Genomic DNA, 23,759 nt, shown 5'->3' with positions numbered 1-23,759 from the left:
CAGAAAGAATTGGACATGGAACAAATCAAACTTACTCCTTGTCGAAAATAAAAATAATTTTGCTTTTCAGTTCAAAAACAATTTTAACAGGTACTTTTAGAAAATTATTATGAAAGTGATAAATTTTATAACATACTTGGAAGATAAATTACTAAAAATAGATGAAAATGTTTAAATTATTTGGATTTAATATAATAAGTTCATTTTACAATAAATTACACAATATAACAAATAATTATTCTAGTGCATATTATTTTATTTGAACAAATGTCAGGTAAAATTTTGAGTTGTTTATAAAGCTAAGAGTATTTTTGAAAGTTTGATATTCCAGAAATATATACGTGAGGAGTATACTAAATTCTGATGCTTCACTTTAGGGAATAATTTTTAAAGTTTTAAATATAAAAGAAATAACTCCAACAATTTTGTTAGGTATCATGAAAAAAATTTATAGGCAAAAGAGAATATATATTAAAACCATACATTTACATATATTTATTGAGCAACTAGCATTTAGTGAGTTTTTTGTTAATAGGAAGTAGAAAATACACATAATGAATAAATGTTACATAATGTGTTATGTATATATATATACATGTGTGTGTGTATGTGTATGTGGTCAGTTGCTCAGTCGTGTCTGACTCTCTGTGACCTCCTGGACTGTAGCCTGCCAGGCTCCTCTGTCCATGGAATTTCCCAGGCAATAATACTAGTATGGGTTGCTTTTTCCTACTCCAGGCTATCTTCTCGACCAAGGGATTGAACCCATGTCTCTTGCATCCCCTGTATCTCCTGCATTGGCAGGTCAATTTTTTACCACTGCAGCACCAGAGAAGCCCACAAATACATACATGCATTCATATATATATATATATATATATGAACATACGCATAGTGAATTGGTCCTGCAAATAGTATATAATTTAATTTTTTGTCAATGAAAGTGTTAGTGGCTCAGTTGTGTCAGACTCTTGCGATTCCACTAACTGTAGCCTGTCAGGCTCCTCTGTCCATGGGATTCTCCAGGCAGGAACACTGAAGTGGGTTGCTGTGCCCTTCACAAAATATTAAGCATTTTATATTAAATAAAATACGATAAGGTCTGACTTCAATTAGATTAAATATTTCATAATATAATTACATAAATAAGGCTTTAAATTTCTTTTTGAATTATTCAGAATTAGTCTGAAATGAATCACAGAAATTTGACATCATGGGTTTCTTCAACACGTCTTTAACAGTTTGGTTGCCTTAGAAAATACCCAGTTAAATTTAAAAGAATCAGTGTTAAACTCAAACTGCTTTGGTTGTTTCAAAGTACTGTTTTTTTCAAAGCAGTCATACTTCCTGGGAACAAATATTGAAAATAACCGAAAAGAACTGCTTACATTTAAAATTTTAAAAGCCATTTTTAGCTTTCAGTATTTATATCCTATGGATATTCTTTTTGTTTTGTTCTCAAGGGACTCTCCCTCAAGAGCAATGCATTCTTTCACATTATTCAGCTAAATAAAAGGCAAAATCATGAAATGAAATTTGCCATTGTTCCTGTATTCCACTCTACCTTATTTTTGACTTCACACCATCCCATCATGACACAGAAAAACTGAGTATCAGCAACACCACTCTCCTTTAGCAGATATATGCAAGACAGGACAGGACAGCGTACTGGTCTCTTTGGTTGGCATTCTAGCAATTTGATGATGGGTGAAAGACACTTCTTTATTTTGTAACACAGAATAAGTATTTGATAACTCTGGAAATGTTCTCAGGCAGATCAGTTTTAGGAAAGCATAGAAATTAATTTGATTCCTTTAATGCTATTGGCACACATTTATCCCTTAGAAGATGGGGTGATAATAACATGTCCATGTTTACCCTGCTGTGAAGAATACCACTGAACAGGGTGATTTCAGGGAAACCAAGCACACCCACCATACATAGCATGGTATTGTGCTGGAAGATGTGATTTACAATGGTATTGGTTTTCGTAGTTAGAAGTTTTAAGAAATCAAATGATAAAAATATATATTTTATAGTGATTCGGTACCTTTGATCCTCATTCTGGAGTGTTTGGTAATAGAACTTAATATTTAAAAATTTTGACAAGCTAAAAAATAAATATGTGTAAAGAATATAAAGACATTAGGTTGAAGGCAGGAGGAGAAGGGGATGACAGAGGATGAGATGGTTGGATGGCATCACCAATACAAGGGACATGAGTTTGAGTAGGCTTCAGGAGTTAGTGATGAACAGGGAAGCCTGGTGTGCTGCAGTCCATGGGGTTGCAAAGAATCAGACACAACTGAGTGACTGAACTGAACTGAACTGAGGTACTACATTTAATATCCTAAAGCTATATTTATATATATAACATAAACCACAGAGGAGCAGATTCTAAAGCATCGTCCATATTAATAACCTGTTTAATAATCAGTCCTATAAACCTGAGATTATGTGACTGGACAATTATTCCTTATCAAATTAGAACTGCAAACTTCACTCATAAATAACAAGGTAATTGATTTTTCATTTTGGTAAAAATAGCTAGAACTGGGCAAATGAAAACAACATTTTTAGCACATGTAAAAAAAATGTTTCACATAGACACAGGACAGTTAAATAAACATGCCACAACCTCATAATTTAGGTAGTATAAAATGGCTACATATTATTCAATTTATCTGAATGGGAAAGAGTACTAATGAAAAGATTAATACTCATTTAGACAGGTAAAAATTAAATATTTTTAGAGAATATAATTTTAGATTATAGAAAAACAATAAAAAAATTCTTAAAACACAATTTTAAAATGTGAAATTTATAAAATAATCCATAAGGTAGAGATAAGCTCATAGAATCTCTCCCCAAATAATAATACAAAAATATGCCTTTAAAAGCAGAATATGTATTACAAATGTTTTGTAAGTTAATACATGCTGATTAAAAACTCATTGTTTCTAGGATGATTCTACAAAAGAAAAGGTTTTAAATAAAATATGTTAATTGTAGTGAAATATATTTCCTTTGGTCCACTTCAACTAAGGGTTGTTATTATATAGGTTCTGTAACAAGGCAGGGGGAGAAGGCAATGGCACCCCACTCCAGTACTCTTGCCTGGAGAATCCCAGGGACGGGGGAGCCTGGTGGGCTGCCATCTATGGGGTCGCTAAGAGTCAGACATGACTGAGCGACTTCACTTTCACTTTTCACTGTCATGCATTGGAGAAGGAAATGGCAACCGACTCTAGTGTTCTTGCCTGGAGAATCCCAGGGATGGGGGAGCCTGGTGGGCTGCCGTCTATGGGGTCGCACAGAGTTGGACACGACTGAAGCGACTTAGCAGCAGCAGCAGCAGCAGCAACAAGGTAGGGTGTATAACATATTTCTCTAAATGCCCATTTTCTCATGTAACTCTGTGAACAATAGTATTAAGAAAATATATTCAGGTGATTTTAGTCAATTCTCTTTCTAGTAATCCTTGAAGGCATTAGTGTACATGGTTTTAAACATACATACCCCTTAGACTGTTTGAACTAATGATCGTTACTGACATTTATAAAAAGCATCCTAAATAATTATTTAATAGTTTCTCTGTTGGTTTGATAAAGCAAGGCAATAATTTAAGAAGCAATGAACAGCTTTATGTACATTTGACATTTGTAGTAAACATTTAAAAAACTTAATAATCCCACCAGGAAATTCAAATCAAAAGTAATGAACAGATTTTATATTAAATACTAGATATTGATTTATGAAGAATGTGATCTTATATGATATTCTCATAGAATTTAATTTATAAGTAGGAAAACATTTATCCTCCTCTTTTCCACATCTAAATAGACTAAATATGTACATAAACGGTAATTTCCAGACTATGATTAGTAACTCATTATATTAAACTTTGACTATGTTCTATGCACTATCCATTGGAGATCAGCTATAAAAAGACTTTACTTTTTACTCCAAGAAGTTTATAAACTAGTCTAGAGTCTCTAAACCCAGATTTGATGACAAAGTCTGAGTTCTTGGGTTCTCATCATGGATTTGCTTGTAGGGAAACCCATCCTTTCTCCTCTCAATAGCTTCATAAACACTTTCATTTCTAGATGGCATTCCCACATTTGAGTTTCACTACTTAATTTATCATTTATTGGACAAGTTATAAATTCAAATTTTCCAAATTAACATACATACACTAAGCAGAATTTATTCCAAACAGTGAGGTGATCATCATCCGCTGCTGCTGCTGCTGAGTCACTCCAGTCGTGTCCGACTCTGTGCGACCCCATAGACGGCAGCCCACCAGGCTCCCCCGTCCCTGGGATTCTCCAGGCAAGAACGCTGGAGGGGGTTGCCATTTCCTTCTCCAGTGCATGAAAGTGAAAAGTGAAAGTGAAGTCGTTCAGTCGAGTCCGACTCTTAGCGACCCCATGGACTGCAGCCCACCAGGCTCCTCCATCCATGGGATTTTCCAGGCAAGAGCACTGGAGTGGGGTGCCATTGCCTTCTCCAATTAGTTATACGGAACAATAACTAATTGCATTAAGAGTGATTTCTATGTTTATCTCTCATACAAAATAAACCTCAGGATAATATACTTTGCCTTCTAGACATAATTCCTACCCCTTCCTGTAAAATCTCCGAGTCTTCTTCTTCATGGTTCTAACTCCCTTTCCCAGTCATATTACTCCCCTCTTTTGGATTTACGACCATTCCATTCAGTGACTGAAGACCTTGATTATTCCTTCAAGGGATCCCTGTGAACCACATCCAACCACACTCAGATGACTCAACTGCTTTGTGAGGACACATGATATATACTGCCTCCAAGATTATTCTCCTCCACATTATATCAGCCACATTTTCCTATAGTTATCATCTAAAATTAAATAAAATACTGATAATAACTGAAGAAAAAGAAAAAAAACAAATTAAGTCCACAACTAAGTAAAATCTATTTGAGTCATGGTGAAAACCAACAATACCATAAAAAATACTTTTTTTTTGCAGAGGTGAAACAACTAACCTTTTTTTTTCAAGGGAGGCTCCTCTATTTCTCCTAAACGAAGACAAAAACAGTAAATTAGAAAAACTTTCAGCAGAGCATAAAATTGCCTCTCAATTTCCCCATTTTCTTTTGTTTATAAAACATCTATTAATTTTGATAATAGTAGTCTGTATATTACTTTGCCTTCCAAATTCCAAGTTTTAATATATACTTTGCCTATGTACATTTATTTAAGATAGTTTCACTTTTATGAGTTCAATAAAATTGTGGCAGTTATCCAAATTATACATTATGGTTTGTATATCACATTCATTTCAGATCTCTGCTGTTCATCTCAACCTCTGACAGAGGCCAAACAAATACAAATTTAGACAAAGTCGTAGAAAGGGCTAAAATAGTAAGAGCTTCCTGGTAGTCAAGGCTGAATACGTAAGTTCTGATGAGCAAAGCTGATCTTAAAAATGTCATCTAAAAGGCAGAATCACAAGGCTTGTTCTTTCCACATCCACTCAGTAGAAGTTTACATGTGGTTTAAGTTTGTTATTTCCTTTTGTTCATTTATATATAACAGAGAGTAAATGAGTTAGTTGCATAATTGCTGTGACATTTACTTCCATTTGTTTCAATCAATTTACTTTCATCATGATTTTAGTAGGATTGCTTTCTGATATTTATGAATAAAAATTATATGTATAACATATATATATGTATATTTAGTCTTACTATTGTTATTTCAAACTTGGGAAATAGTAACTATTTCTTCTATTGTGGTTTTGTAGGTTTGCTTAATAAATCCCTCTGTACTACTCTAATATAGCATTTAATTTTGACATCTTTGCCATAATGGCAGATAATCCATAAGTTGAAAGCCATATAAAGACCAATTTACTGAGTTTGGCAGCCTGTTGACAGGCTGTTTGCACTCAGAAATGTGTTCATTTTGGTTTAGCTTGACCCAAGTACACATTTGTGCAGAGACTTAAGCTAACTCTTATCATACGTATCACACAGCAGTCCCAGCAGCTGGATGTCTCTGAGCTCTTTGTACCTTTATCAGCGTCCTCCTCTGCATCATCATCATCTTCTTCATCACCCTCGGACGAGATGATGTCAGACAGCAAAGAAAAGAAGCCGTAGACCCAGTCCGTGGTTTCTTCCACGGCATCATGTACAAGTTTCAGAGGATCTGAGCCAATCTTGGAAATAGAGCTTGCTAAAAGTAATTAAAAACAAAGAAAAGTTTTGCAATTATTCCCAAAGAAACCAAGAAAAGCTGTTTTTCCTGATTTATCCTTTTAACACAATAAATATGTCAACTTCATCAATTTAAATATTGCTTGGCAATAGTTCTTTTGCTCATAAACAGAAATTAATTTTTGTGGTAGTATACATGTGTGTTCAATTAAAAAGAGAAGTTATTGGGTACATCTGGTACCAAACACTATCGGGTTACCCTTGAGAAGTTTATAATCCGAGTAAGCATTCAGTACAGGGAAAAATTAAGAATGAATTAAAGTAATGTGTATTATGCTATCCAAATTGTAGCAATCCTGAGTTACAGATGTTCTGTGGAACAGAAGAAATCATTGTTGGTCTATATTGTACTGGAAAGCATCATGGAAAAATGGCTTTGTAAATTTTTAGACAAACAGTAAGTTCTGAGTTGACTAAGATAGCTGTGACTAACGTAAAACTGATAGGTCCATTTATTATGATTTGTGATACATCAGGAAATATCTAGAATTGTCAAGGCAGGAATCATACCAAATTCCAGCTAGATTCAATTGTTTTATCTTTGTTAGATATCCCAGTACCTAAAAATTAAAAAAAGCATTTGAACTTCTAGTAACTTCAGTGGATAGTATTAGGAAAAAACTGAAGTCTGTAACTCTTCCCTTTCTTATATCCTAAGGGGTATAAACTGTTTGTAAAATGAAAGATTAAAAATGTAAGCAAGTAAATAGACATATTATGGGTTTCCAACATGTTGTTATTCTCATTCTAGCTACATGAAAATTGCTCTGAAGGAGTAAGTGTAGCCTTTAGGATCTGATTGAAAATGTGATCTAGCCAGAAATATGGTCTGAGTTGTATCTGATTTTTCAACAATCTATAATTAACTTTTAGATTTATGTTTTTTCTTAATTTTAAAAACTACTTAAGCTTTTCAGGGATTCTCTTCCTTTGAAATCTTAAGAGACTAGAATTATATCAACATATTATACTATTTAAAGGTTAAGTATGCCAAAATGAAGCTTTTACTCTGATTAAGATAGGAAATCATTGGAAGGTTTGAGCAGAGGAAAAAGTGATTTGATTTATATAACTTCATTTGCCACGTTGAGGATTGAAAGAATGCCAGGTTGGAAACAGGAAGATAAGTAAGGAGCCAAGTGAAACGATCTATAATCCAAGAGGAAGAAGATGGTGATCTCTGTATCACCCATACAGAAGGTGATAACTGTGTGTGATGAGGTGTGTCTGGATTCTTAATGTACTTAAAAGACAGAATTGATGGCACAGACTGACAGTATGGGCTGCTGGATGTGAGAGGAAGAGAGAGGTATGGAATAACTTCAAGGCTTTTGGATTGAGAAACTGGAAGAATGGAACTATTATTTACTGAAGTGGGGAGAACTAGAGAGAAGTACGGTTTGTTGGGCAGAGTATTTGAGTGGCTAATTTTTAAACTTGTTAAATTTGCGTTGTCAACTAGACCTTTAGGTGGAGATGTAGACATTTGTGTAGTTTAATATGATCTACAAAAACGAAGTTCTAGATGAAGATGGAAACTTGGAAGTTCAACAGAGAATAGAAAGAACTCAAAGCTATGTGATCACTAAGGAAGTGGAGCTAGGAACAGTCCAACATTTAGAAGATAGGCAGATCAGAGAGATGAGGAAAAATCATCAATGAATTATGAGAAGGAGAGACGGGAGACAGACAGAGACAGAGAGACACACAGAGACAGATTAATTGAGAGGAAAGAAAAAAAGGAAGTATAATGTGCTAGAGATCAAGTCAAGAAATTGTTTCAGTGAGGATAAAGTGAGCAGTTGGCAAATGTTGCTGATAAGTCAAGAAAGACAAAGACTTAGAATAGAACTTTAGACTTAATGATGAGGCTGTCACTGGTAACCTTCAAAGGGCAATTTCAGTGAAATACGTTCAGGACCAAATGGGAAGAACCTACAGATATAAATATATTTTACTGTAAAGTAAATGACAGAGATTGGGCAATAGTTGAAGGACTGGAACCATAGTGGGGTTTCCATTGTTTGCATTGTTCAAGAGGGAAGAATATTCTATTTTTATGCTGATGGGTAAGGTCCCATAGAGAGGGGAAATAATATGAGAGAGGAGATTTCTGAGCAAAATTTTAATTTTATGTTCTGTTTCAGAGGATTCACAGCCCATCACAGGGATGGATGCCAAGTTACAACTGGTCCCAGGGAAATGTACCTCCATGAATCAGTGACAGCATGACTTCACTCTTTGGACTTTATTTCACTGCATGCTGGAGAGTTTCATGTGAATAAGATATGGTAGTCTGAAAGGTGAGACTAAACCTTAGAGAAAGGAAATGAAGTGGAATTTTATAATTGCAATTGAGAATTTTAAAAGAACTATATGTAAGAAACTGGATTGTCCTGGCACCATTAAAGGCATTTTTAGCAGTAGTATATTTTATATCTAATGGAAGAATATTGCAAATGGGATTTTTATGATTTGAATAGATTGAGACCATTTCCCCATTCCTCTTCTTTCTAAGTGTTCACTGAGGAACTTAACAATAAAATCCAACAAAATAGATAGTTTAATTATCCTTATGCTTAAATGCACTATATATATACTTTACAGACATGCATATTGTATGGTTCTAAAATCATCAAACTGCGTTATTTTTATGAAAAAAATGCTGGCTTGAGACCAGCTTCTGATTTTCAGTCAAATAAACAACAACTTTAAAAACATATAGGGAAAGATATATCTCAAAAAAGATAGCAGTCCTCATGTTAATTCTGATTTCCTCTCTCAGACATCACATCCAAATTACATCAGTGGGAATAATATTATACAATGCAACTAAACCTTTTATAGATGCCTTCTTTTTAAATCATACTTTCCTACCTCTCATGTTTCCATGAGTTAAATTACATACACTATAAAAATATAATCATAAAAATGGTAGTAGCTAACACTTTTACGGTGTATATTACCTGTCAGTAAGAACTTAAATGTATATTAACTCACTTTTTCCTTTCAAAAACTCAGTGAGGTAGCCATCTCTATTTTAAAGACAAAATTGAGACAGAGGGAATGTAAACAAGATGCCTAAGGCTACATAGCTAGTCAGTAATGGAACCAGATTTTGCTCTCTCCAGATCATGACTCAACTACTACACAATACTGCTACCAAACAAACAAAAATATGAATTCAAAATGGGTTCCAGAGTATGATGTATTTCATACAACATCTCAGCAAGACATTGCCGAGGCACTGAGACCCTGGAATAATCTCCCTACTTCCTGAGCTTCTGTTACATGAGATAAGAAATGTTTCTCAATATTCAACTCACTCTTAATTGTCTCTTATGTTTCTTACAGGAAAATATACCACTGAATGCAAGGCTCCTTATAACCAGTAATTGGATTCTTGGCACTGATAAAAGAGTGCCAAGAGATGCAAGAGAGTCAAGGAAAGGTTTTAAGTTAAATAAGATTTTTATTCATCCAGTGTCTTTGAAGCCAAACTATACAGATACTTCATTTCTAAATGAGAACATACACAGGAAATTAAATTAGTCATCTTCTCTGCCTTACTCCTAAAGAACAAAGTTTGTGGTTTCATCATTATCTTTGACCATCAGTCTTACATATAATTGGCTCTTCTCTATCTGTCAAATCCTGAGAATCATCAGCAAACGACAACATTTACACGCATGGGCTCTGAGTTCAGAATGATAGTGTTCAAGTTCAGCTCTCCTATCTAGTGCTGAACTGTGCAATAATGAAGACAGAGACAAAAGGAAAAATCAGTAATAATGCTTCTGTCTTTATTTAGAATTTTGTTCATCCCAAATTTTTGCATTTAAAATTTTTTGCATTTAACTTTAAATATTGGAGATGGTATTAAAATACTGGCATCTTAACTACTGAGTTGTTTGGAGCCTCTTAAACTTGGCAACCAGAGTGAGTGCTTTATTCACCTGACTTAGTCCTAGTGTTTACGCCACCTGCATGCTGTGTGGTGTTGAGAAAATTAACTTGTGCCGTATCTATAAAATTCATTGATATGTCTCCTTTTCTGAAGTCACTGGTCTAAACTAAGACCTCAACCCCTTATGCCTATTGTCTTTATATTTACCCTTGTTATACCTCAATTTATAATATGTCCAGTTCTGGCAAACAGTATTATACAGTATGATACAAAACCAAAGTGCTCTGCGCTTCAGTTTGCTAGAATGAAAAATGACAATAAGAGTACCAATACTTCACAAGGCTGACATCGGTATTACATGAGATAATACATTCAAAGCACATCAGAAAGTGCCTGGTAATTAATCAGTGTCACTGTGGGAGAAGCAAGATTGCCTTTGAATTCTGAATGACCCAACGGCTCTTTCCAGTTTGCTATCTGGGGCTAGTGGCTTCTCCTCCCCTCAGCAGCAGGCACCGTGTATCATCTCATCTTTCTCAAGGTCTCCAAATGTGGCGCGACTGTCATTTCCAGCAGCCCCTGGGGTGTTTGGGACTGCATGGTATCCATTCCCAAAGGAGTGACCCCTCCAACTATAAGGCCAACCTCTTGCATTCCTTAAAGAAGAAAAGAGCAACAGTGTCTCTCTGAGCCACTCCACAGGATGGCTAGAGAACCAGGCTTGTAGGCATCTTCTGACTCTCTGCCCACAAGTCTCTGCCAGATGCTATTTATTGAGCTTCATTCAACCTTACTATACATACACTTAGGTGTAAAGCACCTACAAAAAAGTAAAAGATGTAGCAAATGTTAGGTAATTATTAATTCAACTTCAAGGAGGTCCAACAAATCCATCCTAAAGGAGATCAGTCCTGGTGTTCACTGGAAGGACTGATGCTGAAGCTGAAACTCCAGTACTTTGGCCACCTGATACGAAGACCTGACTCATTGGAAAAGACCCTGATGCTGGGAAAGATTGAAGGCAGGAGGAGAAGGGGACGACAGAGGATGAGATGGCTGGACGGCATCACCGACTCAATGGACATGGGTTTGGGTGGACGCCGGGGGTTGGTGATGGACAGGGAGGCCTGGCGTGCTACGGTTCATGGGGTTGTGTCTCTTTGCGACACGACTGAGCGACTGAACTGAACGGAACGGACTGAATTTTCAGAATCATCTAACTCACACATATGGTAGTCTGGGCTTCCCAGGTGGCTCAGTGGTAAAGAATCTGCCTGCCAATGCAGGAAATGCAGGAGACACAGGTTCAAGTCCTGGCTTGCGAAGATCCTCTGGAGTAGGAGATGGCAACCCACTCCACTGGTCTTGACTGGAAAATTCCATGGACAGAGGAGCCTGGGGCCACCGAGAGTGGGCGAGGACTGCCACCCACAGCACAGGGCATCATGGCAGTGCTCCGCAGGTGTGCACTGCCATAAGTATCACCCTAGGATCACTTAGTCCCTGAGTCCTCACAGGCAACACTGCCAGAGCCTGTGAAATCCAAACACTGCTTTCACAGGACTCAGGAAACAACCAGTGCTTGCCTCTTATCTCCCAGAAAATACTCACATCTAAATACTTGGATCTAATCTGAGCTAAGGATTTTTTAAGTGTCATAAATTCTACCTAAGTTAGAAAAAAATTCCACTTATATATATGTTGATGTGTATATCTTACACATATTAGTACTCAATATCAGTTCAGTCAGTTTAGTCGCTCAGTCGTGTCCGACTCAAATATAAAATTCTTTTAACACAAATTATTTTGCATGCATTATATGAAATATCTTAAACATAATATAATTAATGTTGTTGTTTAGTCACAAAGTGGCATCCAGCTCTTTGCAACCCCATGGACTGTAGGCCACAGGTTCCTCTGTGCATGGAATTTCCCAGGCAAGAATAGCATAGTGGGTTGCCATTTCCTTCCCCAGGGGATTTTCCCAACGTAAGGATCAAACCTGTGTCTCCTGCATTGGCGTGTATATTGATTATTGCTGAGCCACCAGGGAAGCCCTATAATTAATACAGTGCTGCCATCTATGGGCTTGCTATCTAGTTTTGATATGTGAGGGGTGTTATTTCATAATATATAGTGGTGATTCCAGATCTAAAGAAATTATTACATTTGAAATGTCTAGCTTCTCCTTTTCTGCCATTAAGTGTTTCAACACTTCGGTCTCTGTTGGTGAAATTTTGTTGAAGTTAAGAAAAATATTAGCAAATTATGCACATTTAATATGCTCTGAGTTACACAATAATTTTTGCTTGATGCACTGAGATATTACCATTTTTGTTCAGGGTAAACAGAATTCCCTAGAACTTTACCAGTGCAGAATAGAGCTATTGATGTGTTTTTCCATTCCCAAGCCACCCATTAGCAGTAGAGGAAAGGAAACACAGGGAAGAAAAACAAGACAAAAAGATAAAATGATCTGAATGCTGTCAGAAAATAATGGTTGTCTCCACTATGTTATCAGGCTTCGTATATGCAGAAATGTAACTGAGAAAACGCAAATTCTTATTATACAGTTGAGACTTGAGATTTCACATCATTCAGAATAATAAACTATTTCCTAAGGATATAAAGTCAAAACACTGATTCAGCTTATTGTTAACCAGGACACATTAGAAACAAAAAGCACTCTCAGTGAGTTTACTAGCCCTCTGACTCTTTGGGCCCCAGAGTCTCCAGCATTGCTGATACTAGGCACAGACATCTAAAAAATAATGAACAAAAACATGCTTTCACATCTACTAGAAAGGTTATTGGGCTTCCCTGGTGTCTCAGTGGTAAAGAACCTGCCTGCAATGAAGGAGAACTGGGTTGGATCCCTGGGTCAGGAAGGTCCCCTGGAGAAGGAAATAGCAACCCACTCCAGTATTCTTGCCTGGAGAATTCCATGGACAGAGGAGCCTAGTGGGCAATGGTCCATGGGGTTGAAAGAGTCGGACATGATTAAACATGAGTGACTAAACAGCAGCAGAAAGGTCACTGTCTTCATCAAAGTGATGACTACTCAAGATACTACATTGTGAGTGTTCTAGGTCCAGTGTGAAGTCACTTCCCATTTCTCTCGGGTTAGACCAACAGCCTTGAACATATCTGGCTAAACTCAGTGATGTCAGAACTGTCACCTTTAGCTGTTATCATCACAGTGGAGACCCACTCAAGCTCTGACAGTCTTCTGCATTCCTTTTTTCTCCTGCAAGTTTACTGTTTTTATTATTCTCTATTTCATTTCAAATTGAAGATAATGCCAATACGAGAAATAAAAAGTAACACATCCAAGGAGGTCAAGAATTCAAGAAATGTTTGATACAGCAACATTATTCCTTCATTCTTAACTTCTAAACTGTATTTACATCCTTGCAAGTGAAGTTTGTCAAACTTACACTAATTGGAATTACAAAATTTTCCCAATTCTTTCTCTCGAAAAATTCAGCATATAACTATATATTTGTAAGACTGCTTCAGTTCTAGAGATAACACCTGATATTTTGGTATCCAGTAAGCCACTTTTGTTGTAACCAACATAGTGAAAAACTGTGGCCCTAAAATAGCTTTTCTAAAAATAGCTTTTCTATCCAAGAAATATTTTGAGAGGCCCATTTTTTAATATCCTCTCTTTAAAACCACTTAGAGTAGTACTTCAAAATGATTTACAGTGAAGAGTTAATAGGAGTGGATATGACTGATAAGGGTTTGGAAGAAGCAAAGGTAAAAATAATAATAAAATGGAGTGGAGGCCAAAGAAAATTAAATTCAATTCCTGTAGTACATGCTTTACATTAAGTAACAGATTCTCACATGGACAAAAATATGAAATTTAATCTATGTTGCAATATTTCCTTGAAATTGAAAACATAGGTTAAAATGATTTTTGTATTAATTTACATTTTGTCATTAAGCAAAAAATATAAATATTAGATCAGTTCCTTTCTGAAAAAGAACTCTCCCTTCTGAGAAAGGTTGGCACTGCTGATAGAGAACCCACCTACCATAAGAGATGTGAGAGACCTGGGTTTGATCCCTGGGTGGGGAAGATTCCCTGGCGGAAGGCATGGCAACCCACTCCAGTATTCTTGCCTGGAGAATCCCATGGACAGAGGAGCCTTGCGGGCTACAGTCCATATGGTCACACAGAGTTGGACATGACTAAAGTGACTTAGCACGCAGGAACACAATTAAGTCATGAGTAATTTGTGAGATGCTTCTATACAGCATCTTTCAGATGTTTTTGCAGAGAAAAGTATATGATGAAATCTCATTTTGATATGTTTAAATGACATCTTTTACAAATGAGTACCACGACAAGCCATACTCAATAACAGATGTTATATTTTAAAAGTATAAAAACATTTTGAAAAGTTGTATGTATTCTCCTGCCTTGAATTACATAAATAATTTAACTTCAAAATCAAGTGTCTCTTGTATAGATTTTCCTTCCAATAGATTTTTAACACAGGTCACATAGAGAGGTTAAAATTCCCTACAATCTTTTATCCTTACCCTCAATGAATAACCCTCAGAATATGGGGATATACAAAGCTGGATTCATAAAATTCCTATGGTATTTCTAATGGTCACCACCCTAAGAATGATTTTTCCTAATGCCTGTGGTGCTGGGGACTGAAGACGGAACAACAGGCACTTGGGAACAGAAAACGGGTGAAAAGGGAAGAAGGCAGTGGAATCTGGAGCCTGGGAAGGCTGAGATAACACAATGGAAACTGCATCGGTCATATGACCTCCAAGCCTCCCTCTTCAAAGCTGTCACACTTCTCATGGCGCTAACTATGCACCTCGGCCAGGACTGACGAAGCCAAAAGGAGGCTCTGGCAGAAGCTGGGGCTGCTGCAGGAGGGGCTGTTTGTCACCACGCCAACAAGGTGAGCCGAGGGATCGGTGACAACAGACGTGTGCAACTGCACCTGGTCCACTGCAGTGACCTTCCTGGTCCTGCTTGCCTCTGCCTCTCAAGTCTCCCACACAATGATTCTTCGGGCTCACACAAACCCACACCTATGCAGACGAGGGAATTCTGGAAGACACAGTCTTATCTTAGCCAAAGGGACACAATACAAATTTACCACGCCTAGCTTCGATAATTATCAACATTTTCACAGTTATATATTTCTTCTCTCCCATTCTTTTCTTTTTTCTGGCTTACTAAATATTTTAAAGCAAATCTTAGATGCTTAAATTCTTAATCCAAGATCCATAAATACTTCAATAAACATGTCTTTTCCATCAGTTGTCTGATAGTTTTTTGTTTGAAGTCAAAAAATGTCCAAAGTATGTTTTTATCATTCTTTTGCCAAAGTCTGGAATCAGCTACTTCTTGAAGGAGTCATGGGAAATGGTATTTTGAAACTAAAATTTGATCAGCAGCGGTGCTCATTGAGTTGGATTGTTGTGGCAAGAAATATTAAATTTCAAAAAAGGCATGTGTTTACACTGATATCTCCAAGTAAAATCTGGAATTTTCACCCACCGTTTCAGCTATGACACACTTCTTCTCTTCTGTTGAAAATCTTATTTCTTAATAATATCAATTGAATTAGTTATTTCATTTTTTCCATAGTATACCATTAAGAATTTCAAATAAAATGACATCAATACTGCCAATAACAATAAAAACAGTGAACAGAGTTTCAGATCTCTTTTCATTTCTTTTTGTACTTGAACTATACCACAATAAGGACAGAGAGTCTGAATTGTATGTTTTAAAGTTATTTGAAGTAATTATTTTCTCTGGTTATACCAATAACTTCATATGTATTAGATTCATTTGCTTCAGTGTGTTTTCAGATTTTAGGGCTTAATTTAAATTATTTAAAATATAAAAAGACATTTATGAGTTCTCGATGTCAAAAACCATTTAAGAGCACATCTTAAGAAAATTGTGGGACTTCCCTGCTGGTCCAGTGGCCAAGACTCTGTGCTCCTAATGCAGGGGCCCCAGATTCAATCCCTGATCAGGGAATTAGATCCCACACGCCGCAACTAAGACTGAGGATCTTGGGTGCTGCACTCAGACCCAGTGTCATAGACAAATAATTAAATAAATATTTTAAAAAGAAAGTAAGAGAGAAATCGGTGTTGCTATTCTGATCACTTGCTCTAATGTCCTCTTTTTTTTGACAGCTACCTAATTTTGTTAATTTTGACTTATCCTTTCATTATTTCATGTATTCTTTCATATACATACTTATATGTAAAAGAATACATCTAAAATTTTAAACAGGGGAATAATACAATGAGACTTGCAATTTTCAGTAGTCTGGCCAAAGAATGAGCCAGAGGCAGAGGTAAGATTAGAGGCAAAGAGAAAATATGAGGCTACTCTAACAATCTGGGGGAAACTAAGGCAGGAGTTATAGAGACAAGGCCAGAGTGCAAGCAGAATCAAGACACATTTAGAAAGTAGAATCAATTCTTCTTGATCACTGAATGTTCATGAGTAGAGGGGAAAGAGTGTGAGGAGTTTCATGTTTCTAATCGAAGAAACAGGAAACTGGATTTGGAATCTAGGAGGCAGGCCTAGAAAGAAATACAATTAGCCCAGTGAGGAATTTTGAGTTTGATGCTCCATCTGACTATCTTTCTAAAACTGGAGAGTGATTAGGGACAAAGATGTGAACTGGGAAGTTATTATGTGTGAAGTTCAGTTATAAGCAAACTTCTGAGCAAGTAGGTCAATAAGAGGAAAATAAAAACACTGATGAGCTCTTTTTTTTTTTTTTTCCAAAATAAAAATCACTTACTGACTCCCATGGTGGGAAGAATGTATTTCTTAAAACTTATCGTGGATGCTTTAATTGTTTAGAACTGTATCACTGTTTTCGGCCTTTAATCTAACTGACCATTTTAAGGAAGGGTTGATCCTGTTGTTAGACTGAAAGCCATATATTAAAGATAAGCAAGCTAAATATGATGGCAACTTACTCATCACTTGTATGGGAAACACAAAGTCATCACAGCAATGGAATAAGGTGGTATTGTCTAACAGGGGAAAGAAGCTAATGGTGCTAAAGAAGATTTATAAGTCATAAGAGGTATACAGCAAAGCTACCCAGTCATACATATATATGTACCCATTCTCCCCCCAACTCTCCTTTGAACCTGAAACTATCACAACATTGTTAACAGGCTATACAATTTAAAAAAATAACACATTTAAATAAAAATAAAATAAAAAACAACTGGAAAAGAATAAAAATCATAAGAGGTCATGTTTTTAATAAGCAAGTGTCAGTCAACAGTTCTAGTACTGCAAGATTTAACTGAGATGAAGATAACTATGCTAACTGTTCTTTTGTTCATCTGTTCCATTTCTTTATTTAGAAATCAAGTGCATATTTGAAACATTTCAGCAAAGTGATAGAATAGTGTCAGATTATCTCTTAGAAGGGCTTGGCTACAAGGACAGAAACAAAAAGGTTTGCATTAAGAGCTAAATAGGGATATAGGGAAGTGAAGGAAACGTCGGTTTTTTCAAGTTAGAAAACACATCAACATATGTAGAATGGAAAGAGGGAATACAGCAAAGACTGAAGATACAGGAATGAGATGTCATTTAAACCTAGAAACATTTAGATGTAGCAACACTGAAAACACACCTTCATGAGGCCTTCTCCTATCACACCACACCCTCCTACACACATATTTCTTTAAGAGTAATAATCCCTTTTAAAAAGCAAGATCTTCCTGAAGCAGTAACTTGTACTTCTTTGTTAGAAAGCCATTAGACAGGTGGTTCTAAAACCATAGCAGCTTTTGTAAGCAAACAAAAACTAAAGCCTTTTAATGCCTCAAGGTTAAGAAATCAGATCCAAGGACAACAAGTTGCAAAGAGCCAACTAGCCCTTCCCAAATAAGGCAAAGGCTTTGGCTGCAGCCAAACAAATGACTCCTTTCCTTTGCTTCTGCCTCTTCTTCTAGGTGTGAAAGTGTTAGTCACTCAGTCCTGACTGACTTTTTGTGATCCCATGGACTACAGCCTGCCAGGCTCCTCTGTCCATGGAATTCTCCAGGCAATAATACTGGAGCGGGTAGCCCTTCCCTTCTCCAGGGGATCTTCCTGACCCAGGCATCAAACCCTGGTCTCCTGCACTGCAGGCAGATTCTCTTTACAATTTCTCTTAGGTGGTACAGTGGCAAAGAAGCCTGACAATGCAGGGAATGCAGGAAATCTGGGTTCGCTTCCTGGGTTAGGAAGAGCCCCTGGAGTAGGAAATGGCAACCATGTCCAGTATTCTTGCTGGGGAAATCCCGTGGGCAGAAAAGCCTCACTAGCTACAGTCCATGAGGTCATAAAGAGTCAGACCGGAGAGCATACAGCACACTTGTCGATATGAGTTTTTTCCAAGGTCCTGTCAGCAGAGCACTGCTAACCACTTGTGGGTTGGTGCAGTCTGATATGAATCAGCTTTTGCTCATACTCTTAACATTTTGAATTTGCCTTAGTTTATCTTTTAACATTCCTGATAACCACATATCCCCAAATCATTTTCTCTCCTTTTCTCTCTCTGTTAGGGGAAGCACACTGATTGAAATCGCCCACCCTGGCCAGGCACCATAGTAACCATTTGCATGAGTTGTTTTATGACTGGAGATCCTGATAAGGAATACGGAACTAAGAAGCCACCACCAACCGGAAGAGTTCGGGAAAGGTCTAAAGGAGACACCGCCTGTCTGTCCACTTCCCAGAATCCCTCTTGCTAGCATCCATCTTGGCTGAGTGATGCGTGCGCCACCAGGAAAGACTCTGAATTAGAATGATTGGCCAAAGACCACCCGGAAACTAATCCCATCACCATAAAACCCGAGACTGCGAGCCACACGGCAGAGCAGTTCTCCTGGGTTCCCTTAGCCTACTGCCCTCCACCTGGGTGCCCTTTCCCAATAAAATCTCTTGCTTTGTCAAACCATGTGTCTCCTCAGACAATTCATTTCCGAGTGTTAGACAAGAGCCCAGTTCCGGGCCCTGGAAGGGGTCTGCCTTCCTGCAACATCTCCACCTCTCTCATCATCCTCTTCCTGTCTCTCTCTCTCCTCCCTCTGTGCTCTGGATACTGCCTGTGTTAGATTGCAAGGTCAGGCTGCTCCATCTGTTAGTGAGAATGATGCAAAAAATAAAGGGTGAACACAAAGCCCCTGAAGTGCATCAAATACTAAAATATAAAACCCATTTGAGTTACAATTTTGAAAAAAAAATATTTCAGATGTAGATACTTAGATGCATTTAAAGCAAAGAAAAACTAGGATCCTGATTAACACACAATTTTAGTGAGTTCGTAAGGAGTATGTCAAGACTATATATTGTTCCCCTGCTTATTTAAGTTATATGCAGAGTACCTCATGCAAAATGCCAGGCTGGATGAAGCACAAGCTGGAATCAAGATTCCCAGGAGAAATATCAATAACTTCAGATACATAGATTACACTGCCCTTATGGCAGAAAGTGAAGAACTAAAGAGCCTCTTGATGAAAGTGAAAGAGGAGAATGAAAAAGTTGGCTTAAAGCTCAACATTCATCAATAGCTTACCCCCTCCACCACCACTTCCTGTCAAATGGCTATTATTTGTACTTTACACTTAAAGAAATTTAGAAATATTAACTGTAAGGTATAACTTGAGAGTGAAAGAGTACTTATCTGGGTTCAATTCCTAGCTCCACAGTTGACTAGATATATAATACTGATCAATTTGGTTAAATCTTTATATATCAAATTATCAAAAACATTTTCTTCACTTTGAATATGGCTTATGTTTATACTATGAGATTTTAAGGAAGAAGCAAATAAACTTCATACTGCCAGCAAAAAAAAAAAAAAAAAAAAAAAAAAAAAAGCTCAACATTCAGAAAACTAAGATAAAGACATCCAGTCCCATCACTTCATAGCAAATACTGGGGAAACAATGGAAACAGTGACAGACTTAATTTTCTTGGGCTCCAAAATCACTGCAGATGGTGACTGCAGCCATGAAATTAAAAGACGCTTGCTCCTTGGGAGAAAAGCTATGACCAATATAGACAGCATATTACAAAGCAGAGACATACTTTGCCGAAAAAGGTCCTTCTAGTAAAGCTATGGTTTTTTTTCCGGTAGTTGTGTATGGCTGTGAGAATTGGACTACAAAGAAAGCTGAGTGCCAAAGAAATGATTCTTTTGAACTGTGGTGTTGGATAAGAATTTGAGAGTCCCTTGGACTTCAAGGAGATCCAACCAGTCTATCCTAAAGGAGATCAGTCCTGAATATTCACTGGAAGGACTGATGCTGAAGCTGAAACTCCAATACTTTTGGCCACCTGATGCGAAGAACTGACTCATTTGAAAAGACCCTGATGCTGGGAAAGACTCAAGGCAGGAGGAGAAGGGGACAACAGAGGATGAGATGGTTGGATGGCATCACCGATTCAATGGACATGAGTTTGAGTAAGCTCTGCGAATTGGTGATGGACAGAGAGGCCTGGCACTCTGGAGTCTATGGGGTTGCAAAGAGTCCCACAGGACTGAATGACTGAATTGACTGACTTAGTGCGTTCACTGTTTTATTGACTGCCTGAGGAAATGACTGTGACTTTTTCTAATCTACATCTAAATAGTCAGAGCATAGCTCCAGTTCTTGCCATTCAACATCTGAGGCAGGAGCATTTTCCTTCTGATTTTTAAAATTTTTGCAATTGAAATTTTCCCACACTCATCTTCACTATTAACTAAATTCAATATTTTAGAAATGTACACTTGTGTGGAAACTTAATAAAATTAAACACAAGCAACTTTAGTTTAAATCGTATGATTATGTCGGTGTTAAACAGTTTCAAGGTATGTTTCTAAGTTGTCCTTCACTGTACCTCAACTGTTACTTTTTGAGGCAGTAAGAAGCATTAATGCAAATAAATGTACATTTCACCTTTCTTTCTCAATATGACCCCAATCAACCAATTTTTTTGCTGGCAAAATTGCGTTGCAGATGTTTAAGCCTGGAATATTTCCAGCTAGCTGGAGCTAGATCCATGTCATTTTATATCCAAGGGCATTTTATATCCTGAAATAAAAGTCACAAACAACTTTTGGCTGTTGTTTTTTATTCTTATCAAGCATCTATAGAAAAATTTAAGAAAAATTTAATACTTTTATTAATAAGCATGGTGTGTATGTTATTACATCAATTTAAAAAACTAACTTTCCTCCTCTTAGAAAAGTATATTATAGCTGAAATATAAATATAATCCCAATGTTACATGAATTAATAAGGAATGAGAAAGCAAGTTTTCTGTAGATTTATATTAGTAGATTTCTACAGATTTTTTTCTAAGCTATAGAATTAATTTTCTGGTAGCAGAAGAAGAGTTAAAATATCATAGTACTCCAGTTAGATGACTTACTTGGATCAGTATGTTATAAACTTAGCAGGCCAGTGAAGAAGAAAGATAATAAATTTGAGGTTAATATACCAATTAGCATATTCTGACTATTTAATAAACATGTATTTCATCAAGTTAAGGTTTGGTTTGAGAAACTCTTGATTATATTATATATTCTCTTTAGCTATTCTATCACTATGTTAGCCACAGAAATAATTTTAAAGTTATTTTCACCACATTAAAATGTAGCATGTAGGGTCATGAATTATGTACTTACTATATATTATACAAAAATAACAAACTATTTCAGAAAGGCTAGAACATTCCCTCAGTGTGAAAATAAAATAGAATACTTTAATTGTTGTATTTCTATTGTGTAACTGGGAAAATCTATGTATATTCAAATGATATTTAAAATTGGAAAGCATGTAGTCAATCCATCTTTTTGAAATATGCCTATTCATCTTTCTGAAACACTGAATATCCTTAAAGTCATGAAGAATAAATTAAAATAATACTAACTACAATTTATCTAACAATTACTATGTGCCATTCAAAATTCCAAGTGTCTTGAATATATTGCCTCATTCAGTGTTCACAGAACCACATGAAGCAGATACTATCATTGCCTACAGAGAATGAAACTGAGGCACAGAAAAGTCGTGTTTCCATGGTTATACAGCTACTAACTGGAGTGAGGGCTTCAGTCCAGAGCCTGCGCTCCATTACTTCACTTGGGTCTTAAAGTCCCTGTGTTCTTTTATTATTGCTGTCTGGTGGCTTTGCTTGTTTGCTTGCTATATACGCTTAGCAAATAACTCCAGTTAAGCTCATACAAATTGTACTGAACAATGTGTGGCAGGCAGTCAGCAGGGTAACAAGAATAGTTTAAGATAAATGAGACAATCTTTACTTTGAGATGCTTAAGTTTTTCAATCAGGGAAACAGAAGTTTAAAAAGTGAATCCTAACACTTTCAAAGTCATCATAAAGAACAACTATGCTCATTACTCAGCATTCAGAGTGTAAAAAATGCTACCACTCTTCCTTTATTTACTTATATATTCATTCTTTCATCTTAGCATTCATTCAGATGTTTATTGAGCTCACAGTGCTAAACACTTCTAAGTACTAGAAAAATCAAGCAGATAAAACTGTCAGTCACTTTCCTTGCAAAACTAACAGATCAGTGGAGAAGAGAGATATTAAATAAATAATCACACACAATCAAAGATATACAACTTGTGATAAGTGCTGTGAGTAAAGAGTAAATGATATAATGGGGAATTAGGATAGAGTACCTTGATTTACATTGAAAGTTCAGAAAAGGTTTCTTTAAGGAAGCGAATCCAAGCACAGCACGAAAAGATATTTAATAGTTGGACCATTGAAAAGTGGGTATTCACATTTGATATGATTTACAATTGTATCCAACTAGATGCATTTATAAATATAAACTATCATTTGCCAAGGTTCAAATGAATGGAATAGAGCATTGGTATCAAATTTGGGGTTTTTTGACCTTGAAAACTGCCACCAGCAAAAGCCTGGAGCTCAACATCAAATTGCTAACTTTTTATTTTGCAAGAAAATGTCATTTAGAAAACTGTAACAGAAACAGTATCTGCCATTATCATCATTTCAAAAGAGAATTTTAAGACCAAAAATGTATAAATAATAGAAATAAGGACACATCTTTAAAGTGGATAAATTCTTCTTTATCTTTTTCTTCATTTCATGAAGAATCAACAAAATTTGATTAAGATCTGGGAACCACTGGACTACAAAAACTGCTATCTTCTTAAGGTGTTTAAGAGCAGATTGGAATTAAGTAATGAAATGTATCCTTTTAGATATGGTGACCAAGAGGACTAAATAAGCCTGGGACACTGAACAGAAAATGTGGGGTTGGAGATAAGACTTGAATCAGAATAAGAAGCACACAAAATGTCAACTATTCTTGAAAACTCAGTACACAGGAGAATTGATAAAGTCTTAAAATGTTGCATTTAGTGTTCCAGTTTTCCAAGTCTCCTGAAATGCAATAACAAATTCATATATATATATAGTCACACAGTCATTACTATACACACACACACACAGAGACACACATATACATATATACATAACTATTAAATGTTAAATTTAAACATTCTGATTGACTTTGGG

At 36.4% G+C, this 23,759-nt stretch overlaps 1 protein-coding gene across 33 annotated transcripts in view; it reads right to left on the bottom strand.

The window, feature by feature from the left end:
- The window catches only part of TRDN (triadin), a 407,610-nt gene that overhangs the window by 317,320 nt on the left and 66,531 nt on the right, over nt 1-23,759 (bottom strand). For all 33 annotated transcript variants that reach the window (XR_001918516.1, XR_001918517.1, XR_001918515.1 and 30 more), the window contains exons 3-4: nt 6,060-6,224; nt 5,030-5,062 (exon numbers count right to left, since the gene is read on the bottom strand). Coding sequence is in view for 28 of the 33 variants with exons in the window: in XM_018052961.1 (XP_017908450.1) it covers nt 5,030-5,062; nt 6,060-6,224 (198 nt within the window). In the remaining 5 variants the exon portion in view is untranslated. The remainder of the gene's footprint in view (nt 1-5,029; nt 5,063-6,059; nt 6,225-23,759) is intronic.

Source organism: Capra hircus, chromosome 9 (genome assembly GCF_001704415.2).
Source record: "Capra hircus breed San Clemente chromosome 9, ASM170441v1, whole genome shotgun sequence".
Taxonomy (NCBI): Eukaryota; Metazoa; Chordata; class Mammalia; order Artiodactyla; family Bovidae; genus Capra; species Capra hircus.
Note: the sequence above shows the minus strand (reverse complement) of the source record. Positions and strands in the feature narration are given on the sequence as shown.